The sequence below is a fragment of the Meriones unguiculatus genome, chromosome 14 (assembly GCF_030254825.1).
Source record: "Meriones unguiculatus strain TT.TT164.6M chromosome 14, Bangor_MerUng_6.1, whole genome shotgun sequence".
In the NCBI taxonomy this organism is placed as follows: Eukaryota; Metazoa; Chordata; class Mammalia; order Rodentia; family Muridae; genus Meriones; species Meriones unguiculatus.
In genome coordinates, this window is record NC_083361.1 from 763,073 (window position 1) to 785,709 (window position 22,637).

At 45.4% G+C, this 22,637-nt stretch overlaps 2 protein-coding genes across 4 annotated transcripts in view; both read right to left on the reverse strand.

Moving 5' to 3' along the window:
* Positions 1-21,474, reverse strand: part of LOC110540937 (zinc finger protein 235-like) — a 29,382-nt gene extending 7,908 nt beyond the window's left edge. Inside the window, exons 1-2 of one of the 2 annotated variants that reach the window (XM_060366338.1) lie at positions 21,397-21,474; positions 896-956 (exon numbers count right to left, since the gene is read on the reverse strand). In XM_060366338.1, the coding sequence (XP_060222321.1) occupies positions 896-910 (15 nt within the window). In that variant the 5' untranslated portion in view covers positions 911-956; positions 21,397-21,474. Of the gene's footprint in view, positions 1-895; positions 957-1,895; positions 2,174-21,396 lie in introns of those variants that run through there. The other variant, XM_060366337.1, reaches the window with a different exon arrangement.
* Positions 12,194-21,535, reverse strand: LOC132647087 (zinc finger protein 235-like). Of its 2 annotated transcripts, XM_060366366.1 has the most exons (5): positions 21,397-21,535; positions 20,558-20,606; positions 18,333-18,459; positions 16,992-17,072; positions 12,194-15,380 (listed from the first exon to the last, which is right to left on the reverse strand). In XM_060366366.1, exons 2-5 carry the CDS (start codon positions 20,570-20,572, stop codon positions 13,663-13,665), a joined length of 1,941 nt encoding a protein of 646 aa, XP_060222349.1. In that variant the 5' UTR covers positions 20,573-20,606; positions 21,397-21,535; the 3' UTR covers positions 12,194-13,662. The 2 variants fall into 2 exon arrangements, with proteins under 2 accessions (XP_060222349.1, XP_060222350.1); XM_060366367.1 differs by lacking the exon at positions 16,992-17,072.
* Positions 21,536-22,637: the final 1,102 nt, after the last annotated feature.

Below are 22,637 nucleotides of genomic sequence, written 5' to 3' on the forward strand. Positions count from 1 at the left end.
CCCAGGCCTTCAGTAACTTTCTGGAATAGAAATGCAGCTCATTCCATGTTCTCAGGAGCACACCTCTGCCAGCAGCAGTGGCTCTGCTGACCTTAAGGAACTTGGTTCACATTTCAAGGCTCTGGCCTGATGAGCTTGAGCAACTAAATTTTAGGGCCTCAGTTTCCCCATCTATATAACAGTACCGACATCACTATGTTGCCAACAGTACTAAATGAGACCACAGAAAGGATCCAGGACACTGTTAGATATGCACCAAACAGCCAATATATGTTCAGCAACACTGTCATCACTGTATTACGCCATTCATGGCCACACAGTGATCCATAAGGCTGTGTAGAAACACTTCCTGGTTACTCAGGATGTGAATGCTCAGGATGCCAAATGCAGGAGGGTGAGCAGTGTTCTGTGTATGTGTGTACACGTTATGCATGCATGTAATGTACATATGTACATGAGGGTTCACATAACATGTAGAGGCTAGAGGACAACCGCTGGTGTCCTTCCTAGGGTGCTGCCACCTTTTCTTGTTTTTGTTCTTGAGTCAGGGTCCTCCAATGGCCTGGAACTTGCCCAGCAGGCTAGGATGGCTGCCAATGAGCACCAGGGCTCTGCCTCTCTCCAGAGTCCCAGAACAGCAGACCCCTCCCTCCAGTCCCCTTCCTCTATCTCAAAGTATGTTCACCCTTTTACATCTTCACATGTGCAATGTCCTCTGAGCACACGTCCCCCACTATCCTCTTTTCCCTCCTCCAACCAAACCTTTCTTCTCAGCCACACCCCTCATGCTTTCATACAGTTCAGTTTGGCTCTGCTGCACAGTGCTTGTCCAGCATGCAGGGGTCCTGTTTTCATTCCCTGGTGCTGGGGGGAGAGGGGAAGCAAGGTGACTTACCTGTAACTTCGTCATGGTTCTCTTCTTCTCTTTGAGACAAGGCAGGGCTCTGGCAAGCAAGCTGGGGGAGGAAAGGCTTTCATGAGAGCTGTGCTGGGACAGTCGACCACATGGCTTCCTCAGCTTTCCCATCAGCCCCAAGTGCTGGCATTCCAAGTCTGTGCACACAGACCTGGATTTTCTACCTACTTCCTATTAACTGGCAGAGTAAGCATCCAGGTTACCAAGTCATCCATGCCTCAGCTTACCCATGGCAGATGGTTAGGAAAACCTGTATTCTCTATTTCCAGCAACTTCCAGGTTGTGGGGCGCTCTGCCCTTCACAAAGCTGCCTGTGGGCTTCCCAGGAAAACAAATTTTAAGGAACTCTGAACTAGCTGATGAACGCTGTGTCATGACTGACCACCACCCTCAGAAGGGTCTGGTAACGTTGACAGATATCTTCCATATAACTGTTTCCGTACAGAGGAGTGAAACCCCCGTCTCTCGCTCTAAAAAGTTTAAATACTAGTAAACCTTACTCCTCTGCAAGGGCCTCCACAGACTCTTTTCCCGCGTGCATGAAGACAGTTATCAATAAAAACCTAAACCCGGCGCTGGAGAGATGGCTCAGAGGTTAAGAACGCTTGGCTGTTCTTCCAAACGTGCTGACTTCATTTCCCAACAATCATGAAATCTAATGCCCTCTTCTAGTGTACAAGCACACACGCAGGCAGAATGCTGTATAAATAATAAATTTGAAAACAAACAAAACCCTAAACCCTCTCTAAGGAAAGGGGAGTCTGGCCCTGCTGGAAGGCTCAGCGGGCAAAGGTGACTGCGCCCAGCCCGACCGCCTGAGTTCCAGTCTCTGCACAGCACATGGTGGAAGGAGAGACCCGAAGCCCACAGGTTGTCTTCTGGCCTCCTCCACGCACAAGCTGTGGCACGCTCCCTCTCTAAGGAAGGAAGTAAATACACAGACACATGGAAAATCATATTTAAAATCGCAGTTGCACACCACTGGGGGCTTCGGCGCACCGGCCCGCGGTCCTCACAGCTCCTCCGCCGCGCTCCGTGGGAAGCTGGACTCTCCCGGGGGCTCCGGCAGCAGCTGAGAGGGTCCAGGGCACCCGGGCAGCGCCGCCCCAGGCAGAGCCCAGCGACAGAGGACCCGGCCCCCGCCGCCCGCTCCTCCCCGGGCCGCGGCCTCGGTCCCCGAGGGGAGACAGCGGGCGCGCGAGCGCTCACGAAGGGCCCGGGACGCCCCGGATCTCACCTCAGCAGGAGCTCTGGCAGGAAGCAGATCCTCGCGGGAGCGGAAGCGACCTTGGTCGCCGCTGGTTCCCGAACTACAATTCCCGAATGCCTCAGCCCCGAATGCCTCACCGAAGCCCCTAGCACTAGTACCTCCCCCACCCCCACCCCCAATAGCGTCCATATGTTTAGTGATGTTTTAACCTGCGTGAGTTCAGTAGAAATCGCGTTTTGGAAATTCCCTCTCTTGGGTTGCTTTTCGGTTTGTTCATTTTTGAAATGCCACGAAAGACAATTGTTTGTGCTTTTTTGTTGCTGTTGTTCTTGTGCTTTGTTCTCTGAGAGTTTTTCTGTGTAGCCACGGGTATCCTAGAACTCCCTCTGTAGACCAGGCTTGTCTCAAACTCAGAACCGCCTGGCCCTAGCTCCCCAATGCTGTGATTAAAATCGTGGACCATCACGCATAGCTGGGCATATTTTTTAAAAACATTAAAGTCCCATATTGTATTGCATTATAAAAGTTAAAACTTAGAGCCTGGAGAGATGGCTCAATAGTCAGGAGCACTGTCTGCTCTTTCAGAGGTCATGATTTCAATTCCCAGCAACCACATGGTGGCTCACAACCATCTATACTGGGATCTGATGCCTTCTTCTGGCATGTAGGTATACATTCAAATAGAGCACTTATACATAAAATAAATAAAAAGTTTAAAAAAGTTGAAACTTACAGGGCTCAGCTGTAGTAGCTTGACTCAGCACCACAGTTAGAATCCCTACATAGAATTCCTCAGTGAGGGCCTGGGGGATTTGTCTAAAATCTGTCAGGGACCTGATGAGTTATTTCAAGATTTTGTGGCAAGATTAATGCAAGCAGCAAACAGACTTATAAGCGACGAAAATTCCGGATTAGTAAAACAATTGGCTTATGAGAATGCTAACAGTGCTTGCCAAGCAGCTTTGAGACCCTTTAGGAAGAAAGGTGATATTTCTGAATATATTAGGTTATATTCTGACATTGGGCCATCTTATACTCAGGGAGTAGCCATGGCTGCCACCCTACAAGGGAAGACTATTAAAGAGGCATTATTTCATCAAAAGAAAGGCCCAAAAGAAATGGAGTATCTGGAAGTTGTTATGGTTGTGGGCAAATGAGACATCAAAGAAAAAATTGTCCTGATGCTAGTAAGAAAGAAGAGAGTCAAAGGGACCCTGGTCTGTACCCAAGATGTAGAAGAGGACAGCATTGGGCTAATGATTGTAAGTCTAAAAGAGATGCTGCAGGAAACCCTTTAATGCAGGGAAACTGGAAAGGGGGCCAGCCCCAGGCCCCACAACAGTATTATGAGGCACTACAGAACTTTGTCCCTCAGCAAGGAAATCCTTTCAGGACCTCTGTAAAACAACCACAGGTAGTGCAGGACTGGACCTCAGTTCCTCCATCCACACAGTATTAACTCCTGAAATGGGGATGAAGGCCCCACCTACAGGAGTTTATGGTCCATTACCTAGGGGGAACTATAGGATTATTATTAGGAAGAAGTCATACAACTATGCAGAGAATTTTAGTAGCTCCTGGAATAACTGATGTGGATTATGAAGGGGAAATAAAAATTATGATACACTCTCCAAATGGAATTTCTGTAATAAAATGAGGTCAAAGATTAGCCCAATTAATATTGCTCCCCCAAGTTCAGACAAGAATTGCAAGTAAAAAGGATAAGAGAGGAGATGCAGGTTTTGGATCCTCTGATACTTATTGGGTACAAGCTATTGATCCCAATCAGCCTGAACTAGTGTTACAAATTAATGGAAGAAAATGTACAGGGTTATTGGATACAGGAGCTGATGTCTCTGTCTTAACTGCTGATCAGTGGCCTATGCATTGGCCTAAACAATCCTCTATTACACAGTTATGAGGAATAGGACGAAGCCAATGCCCTGAACAAAGTAGTGATGAGTTAATTTGGAAGGATGAGGAAGGACAAGAGGGAACCTTTAGACCATATATTGTTCCTGGCCTTCCTGTGAATCTGTGGGGGAGAGATGTGATGAGTAACATGGGAGTGTATCTTTACAGTCCTAGCAATGCAGTTACCAATCAGATGCTTAATCAAGGACATTTACCAAATTCAGGATTGGGAAAATCTGGACAAGGCATAGCTCAGGCATTAATACCTACCCCAAGAAACTCTAAAAAGGGGTTGGATCATTTTTAAGGGAGGTCACTGAACAACCTGTACCCCATGCAGATCAAGTAACATGGAAAGCTGATATTCCAGTGTGGGTGGATCAGTGGCCTCTTTCCCTTGAGAAAATTAAAGCCAGCAAGGAGTTAGTACAGGAACAGCTTCATATCGGCCATATTGCTCCATCAAATTCACCTTGGAATGCCCCTATTTTTGTTATTAAAAAAAAGTCAGGAAAATGGAGACTTTTACAAGATCTCAGACAAGTTAATGAGACCATGGAGTTATGGGAGCCTTACAACCTGGATTAACTTCCCCTTCTGCTATACCTAGAGAAACTTTTAAGATTATACTAGATTTGAAAGATTGTTTTTATACTGTTCCTCTTGCTCCCCAAGACTGTAAAAGGTTTGCTCTTAGCGTGCCACCAGTAAAATTTAAAAATCCTATAAAGAGGTGTCATTGGCTTGTATTACCTCAAGGTATGGCAAACAGTCCAGCCTTATGTCAAAAATTGGTGGCTCAAGCTGTTTTTAAAACTAGAGAAGTATATTCTTCTGTGTATAGTATTCATTATATGGATGATATTTTACTGGCTCTTAAGAGTGAAGGGATTTTATTCAGTGCTTTTGAACACTTATAACAAGCTTTGAAAAATCAAGGTTTAGTAGTTGCACCAGAAGAGGTGCAGACAGAGCCACCTTATTTGTATTTGGGACATAAATTATACCCTCAGACTATTATGCCTCAAAATTTCAATTAAGAAAAGACAACCTAAAAACTTTAAATGATTTTCAAAAGTTGTTAGGTGATATTAATTGGCTTAGACATCATTTTAAATTAACTTCAGGCAAGCTGAAACCACTTTTTGATATTTTAAAAGGAGAGGCTGATCCTTTGTCAAAAAGGGAATTTACCAAAGAAGCTCGTGATACTTTGCAAAAGATAGAATTAGCTGTTGAAAAGCAGTGTGTTCAATATATTGATTATTCAAAAGAATGGGGCGCATATATTTTGGCTACTGTTCATACTCCAACTGCTCTATTGTGGCAAAAAGGACCATTATTATGGTTGCACTCGCCTGTTTCTCCTGTGCGAGTTCTGACACCAAATTATGAAGCAGTGGCTAGTTTAGTTCAAGTGGCTCACACAGAATCTCACAAGTATTTTGGTAGTGAGCCTTCCTTAATTGGAGTTCCTTTTACGAAACAAGTAGACTGGTTATTTCAAAAGGCAAATTGTTCGGCCATAAATTTTGCTTATTATTTAGGATGTATTGACAATCATTATCCAAAAGATCAATTACTTCAATTTGCCAATGAGCATGCTTTTGTACTTCCTAAAATAATTAAACAAGAGCCATTACCTCAAGTTCCAACAGTATCCACAGATGGATCTTCAAATGGAAAAGCTGTATATGTACTGCAGGGACAAACTTTTGTTTTGCAAACATTGCCAGCCTCAGCTCAAGTTGTAGAATTATGAGCTGTTGCTGCAGTCTATAAAAATAAGGCTTTTACTTCATTTAATTTATACACTGATAGCTATTATATTGCTAAGGCTTTGTAAGTCCTAGAGACTGTAACATATGTTAATATGGCTAATAAATAAATACAGGATCTGTTTAGAGAGATTCAACAAGTATTCAACAAGTGTGCAGCCTTGTTATATATGGCATATTAGAGCTCATTCAGGAATTCCTGGACCCCTAACTTTAGGGAATGATTTAGCAAATCAACCAACACACTTGGTTGGATTAACTCAACAAGAATTGGCTCAACAATTTCATGCCTTTCATCATCAAGATAGTCAGAGCTTAAGAAAGCAATTTAATATTACCAGAAAAGCCGCTAGACAGATTGTAAGATTATGTTCTTCTTGTCCTGAACATTTTTAATGCACTTTAATATGGTATCAATCCTAGAGGCTTGACTCTTAATCATTTGTGGCAAATGGACATAACTCATGTCCCAGAATTTGGGAGACTAAAATATGTTCATGTAACAATTGATACTTTTTCTGGATTTAGCATGGCAATTCCCTTAGCAGGAAAAGCCACCAAACACATAATAAGTCATTGCTTAAAGTGTTTTGCTACAATTGGTATTCCTTCCACTATAAAGACTGATAATGGTACTGCATATATTAGTCAGGCTTGTAAGGGTTTCTGTGCACAAATGAATATAAATCATAAAATCGGCATTCCATATAATCCTCAAGGCCAAGGAACTGTCGAGCATGCCCAGGGATCTCTTAAGAACCAATTGCAAAAAATAAAAAAGGGGGAGTTATATCCCCAAACACCACACGATTATCTTAATCATGCTCTCTTTATTTTAAATCTTTTGAATGTGAATATATAAGGCCGTTCTGCAGCTGATCGATTGTGGTATCCTAATACCAAAGATAATTGTGCCCAAGTAAAATGGAAAGATCTGATTACTGGAATATGGAAAGGGTCCTGGCCCCATATTAATATGGGGAAGAGGGCATGTTTGGGTTTTCCTACAGGACAAAGAAGGAGCCAGGTGGGTCCCAGAAAGGCTGGTGCAATTTGCAGGAGTTGTTCCCTGGAAGGAAGATGTTCCTGCTGCTGACCATGGTGAATTCTGTCCTAGTGGTGAAGGGAAAGCTGCACTGGGCTTATGCTCCTGACCCACCTGTGTTTCATTCTGCTCCTGGGAGAAGATGTCATGCAGAGAAACCTCTTATACAATGTGACTGACATTGATTTATCTGTTAATGAGGACAATTCTCAACAGAATCAGGAAGAATGAAAAGAGGACTGACTATGGGGCTTTGGTCTGATTCTCGTTTTCAGCAGACCTAATTTTGGAAGCTTGCCACAGAAACTCTTGGGAGGCCCTGTAACTGCCTATGTAAATTCCCCTTTTGCTTTGTTGTTTGGAAATGTTAACAAGATTCAAAATTTAATGTTTCTTGCCATCCATGTAAACTATCAAACTGTATTTTTATGCTTTCAAATGGTTCTGGTTGTTTGACAGCCTTTTACTATGGTTCCTGTGACTATTTCTCAGGTTTGGTATTTACACAAGGGGTCATCTTTTAAGTCACTTTTATGGAGTGTTATCTTGGACTTGGCTTATTACTCTTATTAAGAGGGCATCTCCTACCAATGATAATTAAAACCTTCCTGAAGGCCTTTTAGAATGTTAAAGCAGATATGATCTGTATAAGATTAAACCCAACTATCTACCCTGGCAGAGGTTGGTAGTCAAATATGGTTAAGATCTCTCTAAAAAATATTCAACCTAAGACAGGGCATGAATGATGGATTCATGCACCAATGACTGGTAAAAACATATCTTTTAAGAAAGACAACCTAAGATAGGCACAATCTTCTGCTCCATAGCTCTTAAATTATGGCCAATTTTCAAAAAAATTTAAAAAGGGAGACCTGTTGGGAGCTGCTGTCTACCAGCTTGCTTTGATATTTAGATCTCAGTGGAAAGACTGCTTTCACTCTGGCCTTCACTGGAGTCAGTGATAAATATCTAAGTCTATCTCCTTTTGTTTGAGACAGCAGGTGGGATGTCTTGTCAAAGTCACTCCTTTTGCTTGACTTCCTTGTGAATTCATTCATTGTGCTGAGATGCTTTTGCTCTGGCTTAAAAGGAGTCTGGAATAAAGCAAGGTGTCTAGCTTCCACTAGAGCCTCTTGGAAAGGTCCCATGTGTTGTGTTGGTTTATTAATTTTAATCCTCACTCCGGACTCAAGAATCATTTGACTCTGCCAGTGGCCTCCAGCAATAGAGGCCACTATTCTTCTCAGGTGGGTTCATTTAAAGGCCAATCAAGGCTGGGATTATTAAATTTAACAGTGGTTCTTAGAGTAGGGGGGTGATTTGGAGGGGAGTTGTTAAGGCTTTGGGGGTATAGTTTTCTTTATAGGTATGGTCATCTATCCTGATACAATCTTTTTTCTGATTGGGTGGCAAGCACCCCATCTGGGGCTTGTAAAGTAACTCTTCCTAGAAGGCTGGTGGTGATGATAGCTGCTAGAGGGCACATTAGACCCGTAGCTCCATCAGGGTGTTCCCATCTGTAGACCTGCTTCATGATAAATGTATGGGAGCAGCCCTCTATACCCAATAGCTGGGGCCCAGGAATTAGCTGACAATCTTGTGGAATCCCCTGTTTTCTCAAAATTACTTGTCTTCCCCAGTTTCAATAAGGAATTTACGTGGTTTGCTATCTATTTTAATGGATATTTTGGGTGAGAGCCCTTTGAGATTCTGGATACCCATAGAGCCTCTATGGGAACAGTTTTCCTTCTTACTGTCAGGGCGGAGGGCTGCCCTGTTTTAAGTTTGATAGCTTGTGTCATTTTCCATTTTTACCATAACAAACGAGAAAGTCTTTTTTTCCCCCAGTGGAAAACTTTGCAACAGAAACCAGGGACAGACTGTCTTAGGGGCATTGGAGTCCTCATGCAGAGTGTTTGTGATTTCTGATACTTAGTTCTGTGTCCAGAGAGTTGGTTGCATTTCAGATGTGGGCACTGTCACTTCTATGAAGCATCTCCTGTTTCAATGTTGTATAAAAATTGTTCTCCATCATCTCTGACTGGTTAATAAAGAGCTGAACAGCCAATTGCTGGGCAGATGAGGAGAGTTGAGGCAGGACTTCTGATTTCATTTAGGAGGTCCCAGATGCAGAGAGAAAAAAAAGGAGAGGAGGTCTTCATGAGGTCAACATGAGAAGGTAGCCATGAGGGATTCATGATGACATGGATAGAGCAGGACCAGCAAGGGTGAGACTAAGATTTCAGGTAACAGAGCACATGGCTGGGAAATAGCCAAGCCAGCACATTCAGCATAGAATAGATGAGTATCTTCCCAGCCATAGTGCTTAAAACTTACTAATAAATTTAATAGCATCTGTCATTATTTATCAGCTACACTGGGCATAGAAAGATCCAACAATATGTTTATATCTTAGAAAGGCATATTAATCCTGTTCCAAGAAGTATCTCCATCTTGTTTGGGCTCTGGCCTCCTGAAAGAATAAATAATGTATTTGTGACAGCAGCAAGGATGTGAACATTGAAGATCCAAGTCCTCATTTCTTTCTGGAAAAATTAACTAGAGAACAGAATCAAAAATGAAAGTTGAAGAACACTGAGGAACAAAGAGCTACAAGAAAGAGAGCACACATTCAAAAGCAAGCCACATTTGACCATGGTGAAAAATTTGGGGTGAGATCAGAAGCTGGAGTGTAAGGCTCTAGGAAGATGCGGTTCCAGTCATTTTACTGAGTGCAATGGGAGGCCAATTGTCTGAAGCAGGGACCAACAAAAAGGTTGTTGGGGGAAGGAAGCACTCCACAGAAGAGCAGAAGCAGTGCTGGGGTTTCTGGTGGGTGCACTTACCTGCCTGGACAAGGACACAAGAAAGTGAAATACCCAGATTGCAAGTCCCCAAATGACCAACAGGCTTTGAGTCCGATGTAAAACACATGAGGGTCCTTTATTACAAACTCGAGCTGGGTGGCTGACCTTTACAAGAACAAAGGGACAAGTGACCCCCAACTCCGGGGGAACAGGGTTTTTAAGGGGTCAAAACGCAATCAGGGAAGTGTAGGTCTTGTCATTACAGGATTGAGTGAAAGGATCTCTAGGGGAGCTGACCTTTAAAATGATTGGTTTGTTTTTAGGCGCCAAAACTACAAATGGTTAGGTCTGGCTACCTGGTGTTATATCCAGTTCGAGAGCCCCCAAAAGATCTACAGGAATCGACTCCGTTGCAAAACACATGAGGGTCTTTTTATTGTAAATTACAAGCTACAGCTTGGGCCCACAACACCTACCACTGAAGCGGTGGGAGCTGAGTGTGCTGCGCCCAGGTTAGTTGGGTGATATATAGATTCTGATCCCTCCCAGCATGCCCAAGGCAGGGGCAATTCCTGCCTGGCAAGCATCTATTGGTCAAAATGCTACATTTTGAATTGATTGGCTATAGGAAGGTCCCCAGACCATAATGACCTGGTGTCCCTCCCTAGAGGGATGGGCCAGTTTCCTAGCAACTGTTATCTCTAGTAAGTGGAGAAAGAATGCAGTAAGGCTGGTCCTTCCCCTCAGGGCATTACTAGACTTCTCCACCCCCATAGTTCAGCCCTTAATAATAGCTGCTAATTTTTAATCTTTTTGGTCTCTCACTGGGGAACACCTGACCCCTCCTCCCCCTGTACATACAGGTTGGGCTGTAGCAAGGGGGAGGGGGAGTTAACACATTCCATGGACTTTCTTAGGGGCTATGTGACCCTAGTTACACTCTAAGGTTTATCTGGGAAGGGGACTGCTACTGGACCTCTGTTCTGAAAGTACTGTGATTTTGCCCCAGTCTCAGGAATTAACTCTAAGTTTTTGAACCTCTCAAAAGAAGTTGCGGAAACTCCTGCAGCTAAAGAAAGCCACTGAGATCAGCCATATGGGCAGGGGTGTCCCTGCATGAAGGCCCAGTGGCGCCATTGTGTGAAGCTGTGAAGGTGAAGCCTGCATTGCCTTGGAGACTCCAAGATGTTACAGATGCCAGAGGCATGGGATACCTGCCAAGGAAAGCTGCAAAAGGGAGTGGTACCAGCCCAGGAGAAAAAAGTGTATTACAGTCCACTAGGCTGAAAAAGTCAGGGATCTGAAGAGCTCTTTGACATCAAATATGGACATGCAGAGTTTGGAGTTTGCTTTCCTGGTTTCAGTTCTTGTTTTGGTTCAGTATTTCCTCACTGTGCTCACTTTCCATCCTTTTAGAATTATATAGTCTGTGCCATTGTATGTTGGATTATGTGATCTGCTTTCTTATTTTGATATTTCAGGGGGTTACAATTAAGGGATTGTGTTAGGCCCAGCAGGAGCCTAACTTCTGAGAAGTCAGATGAAGAGAACTTGGAGACTCAATTGATGCAATAGCAAGAGGTTTATTCAAGCCATCATGTGATGTGACTGCCCTCCAAACCAGCGAGGAACAGCCCTGAGAGACAAAAGCCTCGGGTTTTTAAAGGAAAAAGCGCTGGAAGCACGGGGGCGGGGGGGTTGTAAGCTTGGCATCTTAGGATTGGGTGGAGCTATAGGGTGGTTGACTTTTAAAATGATTGGTTCATTTTAGGCACCCAAGTCCAGTCAGTCGTGCCCGGACAGCTGGACCAGTTGCCAGGCAACTCTATCTGGTACTGCAGATCTGGACACTCCTCCACATCGGGGTGGAGACCTTTGGCATTCCTTTGCAACAGGGTGGGTCTTGTCTCAAGGCCTGCTTCTCCTTTTGTCCTTCTGCTTTCTTGAAAAGTACTGAGAGAACTTAGTTTAATATGGGGTATAGAATTCAGAAAGAAAACTGTAAAGTTAACTTGTTCCTTTTAATTGCATGAGTCTAAGATGAGGCTTTGAGCTTTGGACAGGGTTGACACTGTGATAGACTATGAGGACATTTGTGGTTGGACTGAATGTGTGTTGCATTCTCATCTGGCTACAAGTCTGTCAGGGACAGGGATTGGAATGTGGTGGTTTGAATGAGAGTGGGCCCCTCAGGCTCATGTGTTTGAATGCTTGGTCCACAGGAGTGGTGAAGCATGACAAAGATAAGAAGGTGTGGCCTTTTTTGAGGAAGGGTGTCACCAGGGGTGGGCTTTTGATTTTCAAATACTAAAGCCAGAGGAAGGTTTTTCCTCTTCAGGCTGCTTTTAGATTCTGATGTGAAATCTCTGATACCATGTCTGCCTGCAGGAAGCCATGCTCCCCACTATGATGAGAATGGACTAAACCTCAGAAACTGTAAACAAGCCCCACTTAAATTCTTTTCTTCATAAGAATTGCCATAGTCATGCCATTGATTAAGTCACAAACACACACTCAGAGAGAAATGTTTAATTTTTTTTTTTAATTTAAAGGACAGCATCTATGTGTAAAATGCAGTTTTAAAAAATAAACTGGCTAGGCGTGATGGTACATGCCTTTAATCCAAACACTTAGGAGAAAGAGACAGTTAGACTACTCTGAGTTAAAGGTCAGCCTGCTCTACAAAGCTAGTCCAGGACAGCCAGGGCTCTGTTACACAGAAAAACACTGTCTGGAAAAACCGAACCAAACCAAACCGAACCAAACCAAACTAAACCAAACCAAACCAAAAAGTGAAGGTTGGAGAGATGTCTGAACAATTCAGAGCTCTGGCCATTCTTTCCGAGGACCTAGGTTAGGTCTGCAGCACCTGCACGGTGGCTCACTTCCATCCGTTACTATACATCCAGGGAATCTGATGTCCTTTTCTGGCTTCTATGTGCACCACAAATGAATGTGGTACACAGACATACATGCAGACAAAACACTCAAATATACATAAAAAAAATCAAATAAAATGAATAAGCCTAAAAGGAGAGCAGTAGAGTGTAAATAAGACACCACATATGAACTGAAGGGCCAATCACACCATCCCATGCTAGCCCCAAGCACCAATAAAAACCAAGCAGGTTGGCATAACTATAAGAAGTGTGGGAGGGTACAGTCACCTCAGGATGCTTCCCTAAAGGGGGAAGAGGTAACCACCCTTGTCTTGGATCCATTCTGAGACTTCCCTAGTGTGCTAGGAGTCCCTCGTGGGACTATGCACAGTGGACCAGGATCATTCAAGGACCTGTAGCAGCTGCTAATGCCTCACTCGCCATTCTCTATGGGCTTCCATAAGGCATATTTCTGCATTCCCCACACAAAATGATGAAAATACATTCCTGTGTGAAGTCTCCCGAAGCCTTTGGGTTTTGGGGAGCTTTTAACAATCAGTAGCATGGAGCCCATCCCACAGCAGAACAAACCTAGAGATTCCCTGCAATGGGGACCTTCTGGTGGTAGATGAGATGTGATCTTTGACTGAAGCCTTAGAGGAGATGCTGCAGATGTAGGCCCACTACAGATGTGGACCCTCTGGTGTGTGTGGAAGTATAAGGCCTAACTGAAGCCTTTCCCACACCACTGACACATGTACTATTTCTTGTAAAAGAAATCTCTTGTATACTGTATGGACTGTATGCAACACCTGTAAATTAATAAACCTATGGCCTATAGCTGAGGCAGGAAATAGGTGGGACTTCCAGCAGGCAGAAGGGATTCTGGGGTAGAGATAGGCACTCGAGATTCAGATGCCAAGATGTGAGGATGGATGCTTGGTGCCTGAGTTCAGGTAACCAACCACATGGCAGAATATAAATTAGTAAAATGGGTTATTTTAAGTTATGAGGTAGTCAGAGAAGAGCCTAGCTCTATGGCCAAGGTATTTGTAAATAATTGAGTCTCATGAGTTCTTATTTCCAGAGTTTGGGGACGGGAAGAAAAACCTCCTACAACAGTTTCTCTCCTATGTGGACCCTCTGGTGAGCACTAAGTGCCACGCTCCATCTGAATTCCTTCCCACACTCCTCACACTTGAATGGCTTTTTCCCAGTGTGAATTATCTGATGGACTTGGACATAGGACCTCTGACTGAAGGCTTTCCCACACGTGTCACATTTGAAGGGCTTCTCCCCCGTGTGAACCCTCTGGTGCGCCTGAAGGTTCGAGGCCTGACTGAACCGTTTCTGGCACACATTGCATTTGAAAGGCTTCTCACCGGTGTGGATGCTCTGATGAACCTGCAGACTTGAGGCATGACGAAAGCCTTTCCCACACTCTTTACAAATATAGGATTTCTCTCCAGTGTGGACTCTCTGGTGGGTGTAAAGGATTGAGGTACTTCTGAAGTGTTTCCCACAAACATCACATCTGTATGGCTTTTCCCCAGTGTGAATTCTCTGGTGATCTTGAAAATACCAGCTGCGACTAAAGCCCCTCCCACACACATTGCATCGAAACGGCTTCTCTCCTGTATGGACACGCTGGTGACTTTGGAAGCTTGAGACTGAACTGAAACCCTTTCCACATTCTTCACATTTATATGGCTTCTCTCCTGTGTGAACACGCTGATGGCTTTGAAGGTTGGAATTCGAGCTGAAGCACTTCCCACACTCATTACACTTGTAAGGTTTCTCTTGAGTGTGGACTCTCTGATGTGTGTAAAGGCTCGAGCTACAGCTAAAGCCTTTGCCACAATCTCCACACTTATATGGCTTCTCTCCTGTGTGACTTCTCTTGTGAAGCTGGAGGTGTGCCCACTGCGTGAAGCCCTTCCCACACACCTCACACTTGTAAGGTTTCTCTCCAGTGTGCACTCGGCAATGGATGTTGAGATCTGAGCTGCGGCGGAAGCCTTTCCCACAGGTGTCACACCGGTAGGGCTTCTCACCTGTGTGCACTCTCTGGTGAGTCTGAAGTTTTGAGCTTTGACTGAAACTCTTGCCACACTCGTGACACCTGTAGCTTGTTTTTGCTGAAAGAGCACTTTGTTGAGCAAGGACACTGGAGCTTTGCCTGATGTCCTCAAGTGCACCATGTACAGAAAACTTCTTTCCCAATAGGACCTGCTGATGGAGTTCTAAACCAGGGCTGTCAATGACAGTTTCTCGGTCCTCGCTGCACTGGTAGGTCTTCCGTTCTGTGTAAATATCATGCTGGGTGAGGGGTGACTTGGGACAGATGATGGCTTTACTAAAGTCGTCGCTGCTGTGGGCTTTGTCTCTTTGATGCAGTATATTGTTATCATGGTGGGAAATGCAACTCAGAAGGTCAACACCCGGAGCTAACAACTGTGGATTGTTTCTCACTGGAGTCTGTGGACAGTGTTTGCTATGGTTCTCTCCCTTAGTTTCAGTCCAAGGACACTGAGTTCTCCCACACAGAAATTCCTGATGTTCCATAATGCTGGAATGGTTGTTTGTGAGACTCTCAAGACAAACATGATCCTCAGAGGACCAGGGAGGCTCTTCTCCTCCCCCACGGCAGGAGGAGTGGCATTGCTTGGCTAAGTAAGAATCTTTTCCTTGAGTGTTTATCACAGCTTCTGGAGTTCTCGCCAGTTTGTTGATATCATGTCTTGTCATATGCCAGCATAGAGGCTGACCCAGAGAAAGGCATTTTAATTCTGTTCTGAAAATCATTTCCATCTTGTTTGGACTCTGGGCTCCTAAAAGAATGAAGAATAAAAGTGATATCTGCAAGTATGGGAATACTGAAGGTCTGAGTCCTCATTTCTCTCTAGGAACAAAAACTAGAGACTATAGGCAAAAATGCATGTTCTTGAGCTCCAAAGAACAAAAATTTACAGAGAGAGAGTGCACACCAAGAGAAAGCCACATTCGACCATTGTGAAAAATCTGCAATGAGCCCAAGATCGAAACTTCAAGGTCACCTTCAGCCTCTGCTCAGTACCTGCCACACTGCACCCTTTGTAGCTATGCAGACAATCATAAGGAAGCAGTTTTCTGCATCTGGGCATTTTTACTTGAGGGACGGTGTGGGCTGAAGTATACATGGGTCTGACTCCTGCCAGACTGGAAAAAAAAAAAAAAAGAAAAATCAAACCTGCCTGGTCCTAACCTGTCTGTGGATGAAATGAAGACCAACCTGGTTCACCTGACTCAGAGCCAAAGTGAAAGGGTAGAATGGGAATGCAGATTGCTTTGGAGGCTGACAGAAAGAGAAGTGGATGGAGATTTCATGCAACGGCACAAGCCAGAAGCCGATGTCCATTTCAAGGAAGTCACTGTGTTTGTGAGCACACAAGTGTAGGAGACTGGAAAAACTTCAGCACACAAGCTTGCTTGGAAACTACGAGAAGAGAGCTAAAGCATTTAGATGGCAAGACTAAACATATTTGCTGATTAGGGAAGGGCTTCTGTGGGAAAATGGCAGAATGCAAAGGCAGCAGTGAGAGGGTTTCCTTGCTCTCCAACCTAAGTTTGGCAGGCTCTCAAAGGAACAGGAAGAAGAGGATCAAAAGGCAAGGTAGATCCAGTTGCCAACCTAAAGCAGTAGATGTCCTGGCAGAATAAGAAAGGCTGCAACACTGTCTTACAGATTTCCCAAGGAAAATGACCCAAGAAAAGGACAGGAAAGAACAAAGTTGAACCCAACAACTTCTGAGCAGAAAACGAAAGCAGATGAAGTAGAAGCTCCGTGGCTTGTGCGGCATGTGGAAGGTTGTGGAAGGTTGAGGAATGCTCCTGTAAGGAACACACAGGTTTTTGGGGTTGGACATCACTGCAGCTGCACAAAAGCCAAGGGCTTCATGGAGCCATTGCTCACAGTGCGCAAACACTCAGGATTTTGGTATACGTAACAAGTAAAACTAAATCCATGATAACAAGTCTCTAAATGCTCAGACACCAGCCAAAGCAAGTGCAAAATGTAGAACTGTTCCTCAGCAGTGGATGAACAGAGAGAGCGAAAGAGAGAGAGAGAGAGAGACAGCATGGCACTCTACCAGGGAAGAGCATTCAGGCCAGAGAGAAGTGACAGCAGCTGAGATACAAAGACAAAAGCAGGGAAAATAAATAAATAAATAAAAATTTAAAAAAAACGGAACTGAGGATCACAAATTTCTGGGCAAGTGTGAGCTACATAGTAAGACCCTTTGCTACAAAACAAAAGTTAAAAACAACTTGATTTTACCGAGTGAAATAGGAGGCCATGTGTCTGAGACAGAGTGGCACAATTGGAATATTCAGTTGTTGTGGGGAGGAAGCACCCCACACAAGAGTAGAAGCAGTGCTGGGCTTCCTGTGGCTGCACTTACCTCTGGTCAAAGACACAAGAAAGAGCTCGTGGTGCTGTGGAAGGCCACTGAGACCAGGTGTGTGGTAGGGGTGTTCCTGCACTGAGACACAAAAAGGCCACTGTGTGAAGCTGTGAAGGTGAAGACAGCATTGCGTTGAAGACACCCACAGGTTAGAGATGCCAAAGGTATATTATAACTGGCAAGAAAAGCTGCTAACAGGGAGTGGAACCAGCCCAGGAGAAAGAAGTGTATTATGGCCCACTAAGCTGAAAGGAGGGGGAGATCTGAAGAGCGCTTTGACATCAGAGAGGGAGATGCAGAGTTTGGAGTTTGCTCTCCTGGCTTCAATTCTTGTTTTGGTTCAGAATTTCCTCACTGTGCTCCTTTGCTCCCTTTTAGAATCATATAGTCTGAGCCACTGTTTGTTGGATTATGCAATCTGTTTATTGATTTTGATTTTACAGAAGGCTGCAGTTAAGAGACTGCATGGGTCTAAGATGAGGCTTTGAGCTTTGGACATTTAAACAGGGTTGACACTGTGATAGACTATGGCGACTTTTGTGGTTGGACAGAACACATGTTGCATTCTGATCTGGGTACAGCCTGCGAGGACCAGGGAGTAGAATGTGGTGGTTTAAATGCGTGACCCCCACGGGCTCATGTGTTTGAAGGCTTGGTCCATGGGGAGCGGTGAGGCTAGAAAAGGACCAGGAGGTGTGGCCTGTTAGGAGGAAGGGTGTCACTGGGAATGGACTCTGGAGTTTTAAACACTCAAGGGAGGCATGCCTTTAGATCCGAATGTGGAACTCTGTGACCATGTCTGCCTGTAGGATGCCATGCTCCCCACAATGATGAGAATGGAAGCAGAAGCAGTAAACCTCAGAAGCAGTAAACAAGCCACTTAAATGCTTTCCTTCATAAGAAGTGACATGGTCATGGCATTGGTTAAAACACACACACACACAAAGACAAACAAACAAACAAACACACACACACTCACACTCAAAAAAGAAATGTTTAAAAACTTTTATTTAAAGCACAACATCTATGTGTAAAATGCAGTCCTAAAAAATAACGTGGGTGCTGAAGAGATGGCTCAGTAATTCAGAGCAGTGGCTGATCCCCCAGGAGATCCAGGTTGGTTGTGCTCCCAACCATTTGTTACTCCAGGGCTATGGGATCTGATGCCCTCTTCTCCCCTCTGTAAGCACCACAAATGACTGTGTTGCAAACATGCAGACAAAACAAATATACATAAAATAGAAAATAAATAAACCTAAAAGGAAAGCAGTGGAGTGTAACTAAGACAATGGATGTGAACTGCTGTCATTGCCAACGGACACAGGGCACCATCCTCACCCACTGACAGAAGGTTCTTGAAGTTCTCCAGCATCACATCATGGTACAGCTTCCTCTGGGCAGCATCCAGCAGCTCCAGCTCCTCCTCACTGAAGACCACAGCCACGTCCCTGAATGTCACAGCCTCCTGTGACAGCAAACACAGGCCACCTCAGTTTCTTACCCAAAGCCAGGAGGACCTGAGCAACTGTTTACACAGTGCCTATTGTCTTAGTTAGGGAGTCTATTGCTGGGCCGAAACACCACAACCAAAAAGACAGTTAGGGAGGAAAGGGTTGATTTGGCTTACAGTGGCATATTCCTGTTCATTATGGAAGGAAGTCAGGACAGGACCTCAGGCAGGGCTGGAAGCTGGAGGCAGGAGCATCTGATGCAGAGGCCGTTGAGGTGTGTTGCTTAGTGGCTTGCTCAGCCTCTTGTCTTACAGAACGCTGGACCACCAGCACAGGATAGGCCATCCACAGTCAGCTGGGCCCTCCCTCATCAGTCACTAATTAAGAAAATGCCCTAAAACTGGATCTTACAGCATTTCCTCAATTGGGGTTCCTTGCTTCTGACGTACAGTATTCACCCCTTTTCATGGCTAGGGAGAGGGTAGACAGAATAAGAAAACACCGGTGCAAGGAACGTGGTGGCTTTTTCAAGCTGGGTCACTAGGTCCATCGATGTTAAATGGGAAGTCACACATTTCAGAGAGAGAGCACCAACATATGACTGGTACAAAATGCTGACTTTGTACTGAAAACACCTAGCAATGCCCAGCTCCTCCTGGGCAGTACAGAACAGGCTCTGCAAACCTTAAGAACCTTGGTTTATACTTCAAGGTGCGGGCCTGATGAGCTTGGGCAACTAACTCCACAACCACTCAGTTTCCCCATCTGTGTAACAGTACCTACATCACAATGTCCCTGTAGGGGTTAAATGAGACCACAGAAAGGACCCAGGACACTGTTAGATATGCACCAAGGAGCCAATAAATGCCCAGCAACACATTGTATTATGCCATTCATGGCCACACAGTGATCCATAAAGGCTGCATTTTATTTATCTGCATTTAAAAAATGCAGTGTCCATATACACACAATAAAGGTGAAACAAAAATTTAAGTACGCGAAAGTTTCAGAAAAACTGCCTTTTGGTTTTGGTTTTGGTTTTTGTTTTGGTTTCTCAAGACAGGGTTTCTCTGTGTAGACTTAGCTGTCTTCAATTTGCTTTGTAGACCAGGCTGGCCTCAAACTCACAGTGATCTACCTGCCTCTGCCTCTCTGAGTGCTGGGATTACAAGTGTGTGCCACTGCCCATTTCAGGCAAAAATACAGAGAATCAGGGATACCTACTGCCTATAAATTACCTGGGAAAATCACCATTGTTATTATTAAAACGAGGATTTACACCCTGGAACATATGATACTGGGCAGCCGGAGAACTTGGCTGAGCACCATGACAAACCCTTTTGTACTAGCATTCATGTTTCACTTTACTGAATCATGCCTCCTGGGTGCTCAGTGCAGTATAATAGATGCACTGAGTTTCCAGGCTGCTGTGGTGTCTCCATCAGAGCACAGGGCTCATCCCATTCCAGCTTGACTGTACATGTGTCTGTGTGTCTGTCTTTCCTTCATTCCTTCATCATCTGTTTTGGGTCACTCCCTGGAGGCAGCCAGACCCTCCCTGGTTACTCAGGATATGAATGCTCAGGATGCCAAATGCAGAAAAGGAGGGTGAGCAGTGTTCTGTGCATGTGTGTGTACACATGTTATGCATGCATGTAATGTACATATGTACATGAGGGGGCACATGCATGTAGAGGCTAGAGGACAACCGCTGGTGTCCTTCCTAGGGTGCTGCCACCTTTTCTTGTTTTTGTTCTTGAGTCAGGGTCCTCCAATGGCCTGGAACTTGCCCAGTAGGCTAGGATGGCTGCCAATGAGCACCAGGACTCTGCCTCTCTCCAGAGTCCCAGAACAGCAGACCCCTCCCTCCAGTCCCCTTCCTCTATCTCAAAGTATGTTCACCCTTTTACATGTTCACATGTGCAATGTCCTCTGAGCACATGTCCCCCACTATCCTCTTTTCCCTCCTCCAACCAAACCTTTCTTCTCAGCCACACCCCCTCATGCTTTCATGCAGTTCAGTGTGGCTGCGCTGCACAGTGCTTGTCCAGCACGCAGGGGTCCTGTTTTCATTCCCTGGTGCTGGGGGAGAGGGGAAGCAAGGCGACTTACCTGTAACTTGGTCATGGTTCTCTTCTTCTCTTTGAGACAAGGCAGGGCTCTGGCAAGCAAGATGGGGGAGGAAAGGCTTTCATGAGAGCTGTGCTGGGACAGTCAACCACATGGCTTCCTCAGCTTTCCCATCAGCCCCAAGTGCTGGCATTCCAAGTCTGTGCACACAGACCTGGACTTTCTACCTACTTCCTATTAACCAGCAGGGTAAGCCTCCAGGTTACCAAGCCATCCATGCCTCAGCTCACTCATGGCAGATGGTTAGGAAAGCCATATTCTCTATTTCCAGCAGCTTCAGGGTTGTGGGGCGCTCTGCCCTTCACAAAGCCTGTGGTGATGGGCTTCCCAGGAAAACAAATTTTAAGGAACTCTGAACTCTCTGATTGAAAGCTGTGTCATGACTGACCACCACCCTCACAAGGGTCTGGTAACTTTGACGGATATCTTCCATATAATTGTTTCCGTACAGAGGAGTTAAACCCCCCAGCTCTCACTCTAAAAGGTTTAAATACTAGTAAACTTTGCTCTTCTGCAAAAGCCTCCACACAGTCTCTTTTCCTGCGTGCATGAAGATAATGACCAATAAACACTCAAACCCTCTCTAAGGAAAGGGAAGTCTGGCCTTGCTGGAAGGCTCAGCGGGCAAAGGTGACTGCGCCCAGCCCGAACGCCTGAGTTCCAGTCTCTGCACAGCAAGCACATGGTGGAAGGAGAGACCGGAATCCCACAGGTTGTCTTCTGACCTCCTCCACGCACAAACTGTGGCACGCTCCCTCTCTAAGGAAGGAAGTAAATAAACAGACACATGGAAAATCATATTTAAAATCGCAGTTGCACACCACTGAGGGCTTCGGCGCACCGGCCCGCGGTCCTCACAGCTCCTCCGCCGGGCTCCGTGGGAAGCTGGACTCTCCCGGGGGCTCCGGCAGCAGCTGAGAGGGTCCAGGGCACCCGGGCAGCGCCGCCCCAGGCAGAGCCCAGCGACAGACGACCCGGCCCCCGCCGCCCGCTTCTCCCTGGGCAGCGGCCTCGGTCCCCGAGGGGAGACACAGGGCGCGCGAGCGCTCAAAAAGGGCCACAAATTCACTAGAACCACTGCCAGGAAGCATGGGAGGAACGGAAGCGACCTCTTCCGCTGCAGGCGTCGAACTACAGTTCCCAGAAGGCCTCAGCGGAAGTGCCTAGCTCTGGTGTCCCTCTGGGACTACATTACCCAGAACGTTAGGTCCTCAGTAAATTGTGTGAAGTAACTATAGTGAGGTTTGTGGAAATCGCTTTTAGAGAACTTCCTCTCCTCGGTAGTTTTCAAGTCCGTAAATTCCTGACGTGCCATGAAAAACAATTGTGTGTACTCTTTGTGGCTGCTGTTGTTGTTGATTTAGGTCTTTCTGAGACAGTTTCTCTGTGCAGCCCTGGCTGTCCTGGAACTCCCTTTGTAGACCGGGCTGGCCTTCAACTCGGAAAACCCTGACTTGGCTTTCTGAGTGCTGGGATTATAGGCATGTGCACCACACCTAGATGCGTATACCTGTGTCTACTTTTAAACCCGTGTATACTTTTAGAACAACATTGAAGTCCCATGTTACATTGCATTGCACAAGCCCCCATTGTTGAAGCTGCCCTCGGTAGTGTCCGTCCTCCTGCTAGAATGGCCCATTAGGTCCTCATTAAAGTGTCTAATCCCTCTTCTAGTGCAATGTCCCCAAATCTTCCGTATTCCTTCAACAAACAGCATGGTCAGACTCGTTACAGCAATACTCCAGTGCCTGGTACCAGCTTCTGTTTTGTCATTGTTTTATGGCTGTGAAGAGACACCATGACCAAGGGAACTCTTACCAAAGGAAGCACTTAATTTGGGCCTTGCTTACAGTTCAGAGGTTTAGTCCATTATCATGGCAGGAGCATGGCAGCAGGCAGGCATGGTGCTAGAGAGGAAGTTGACCGATACATCCTGATCTGTAGGCAGAGAGGCAGAGAAAGAGACACTGGGCCTAGCATGTGCTCTTAAAATCTAAAAACCCATCCCCAGTGATATACTTCCTCCATCGAGGCCAGGCCTCCTCATCTTTCTAATCCTTTC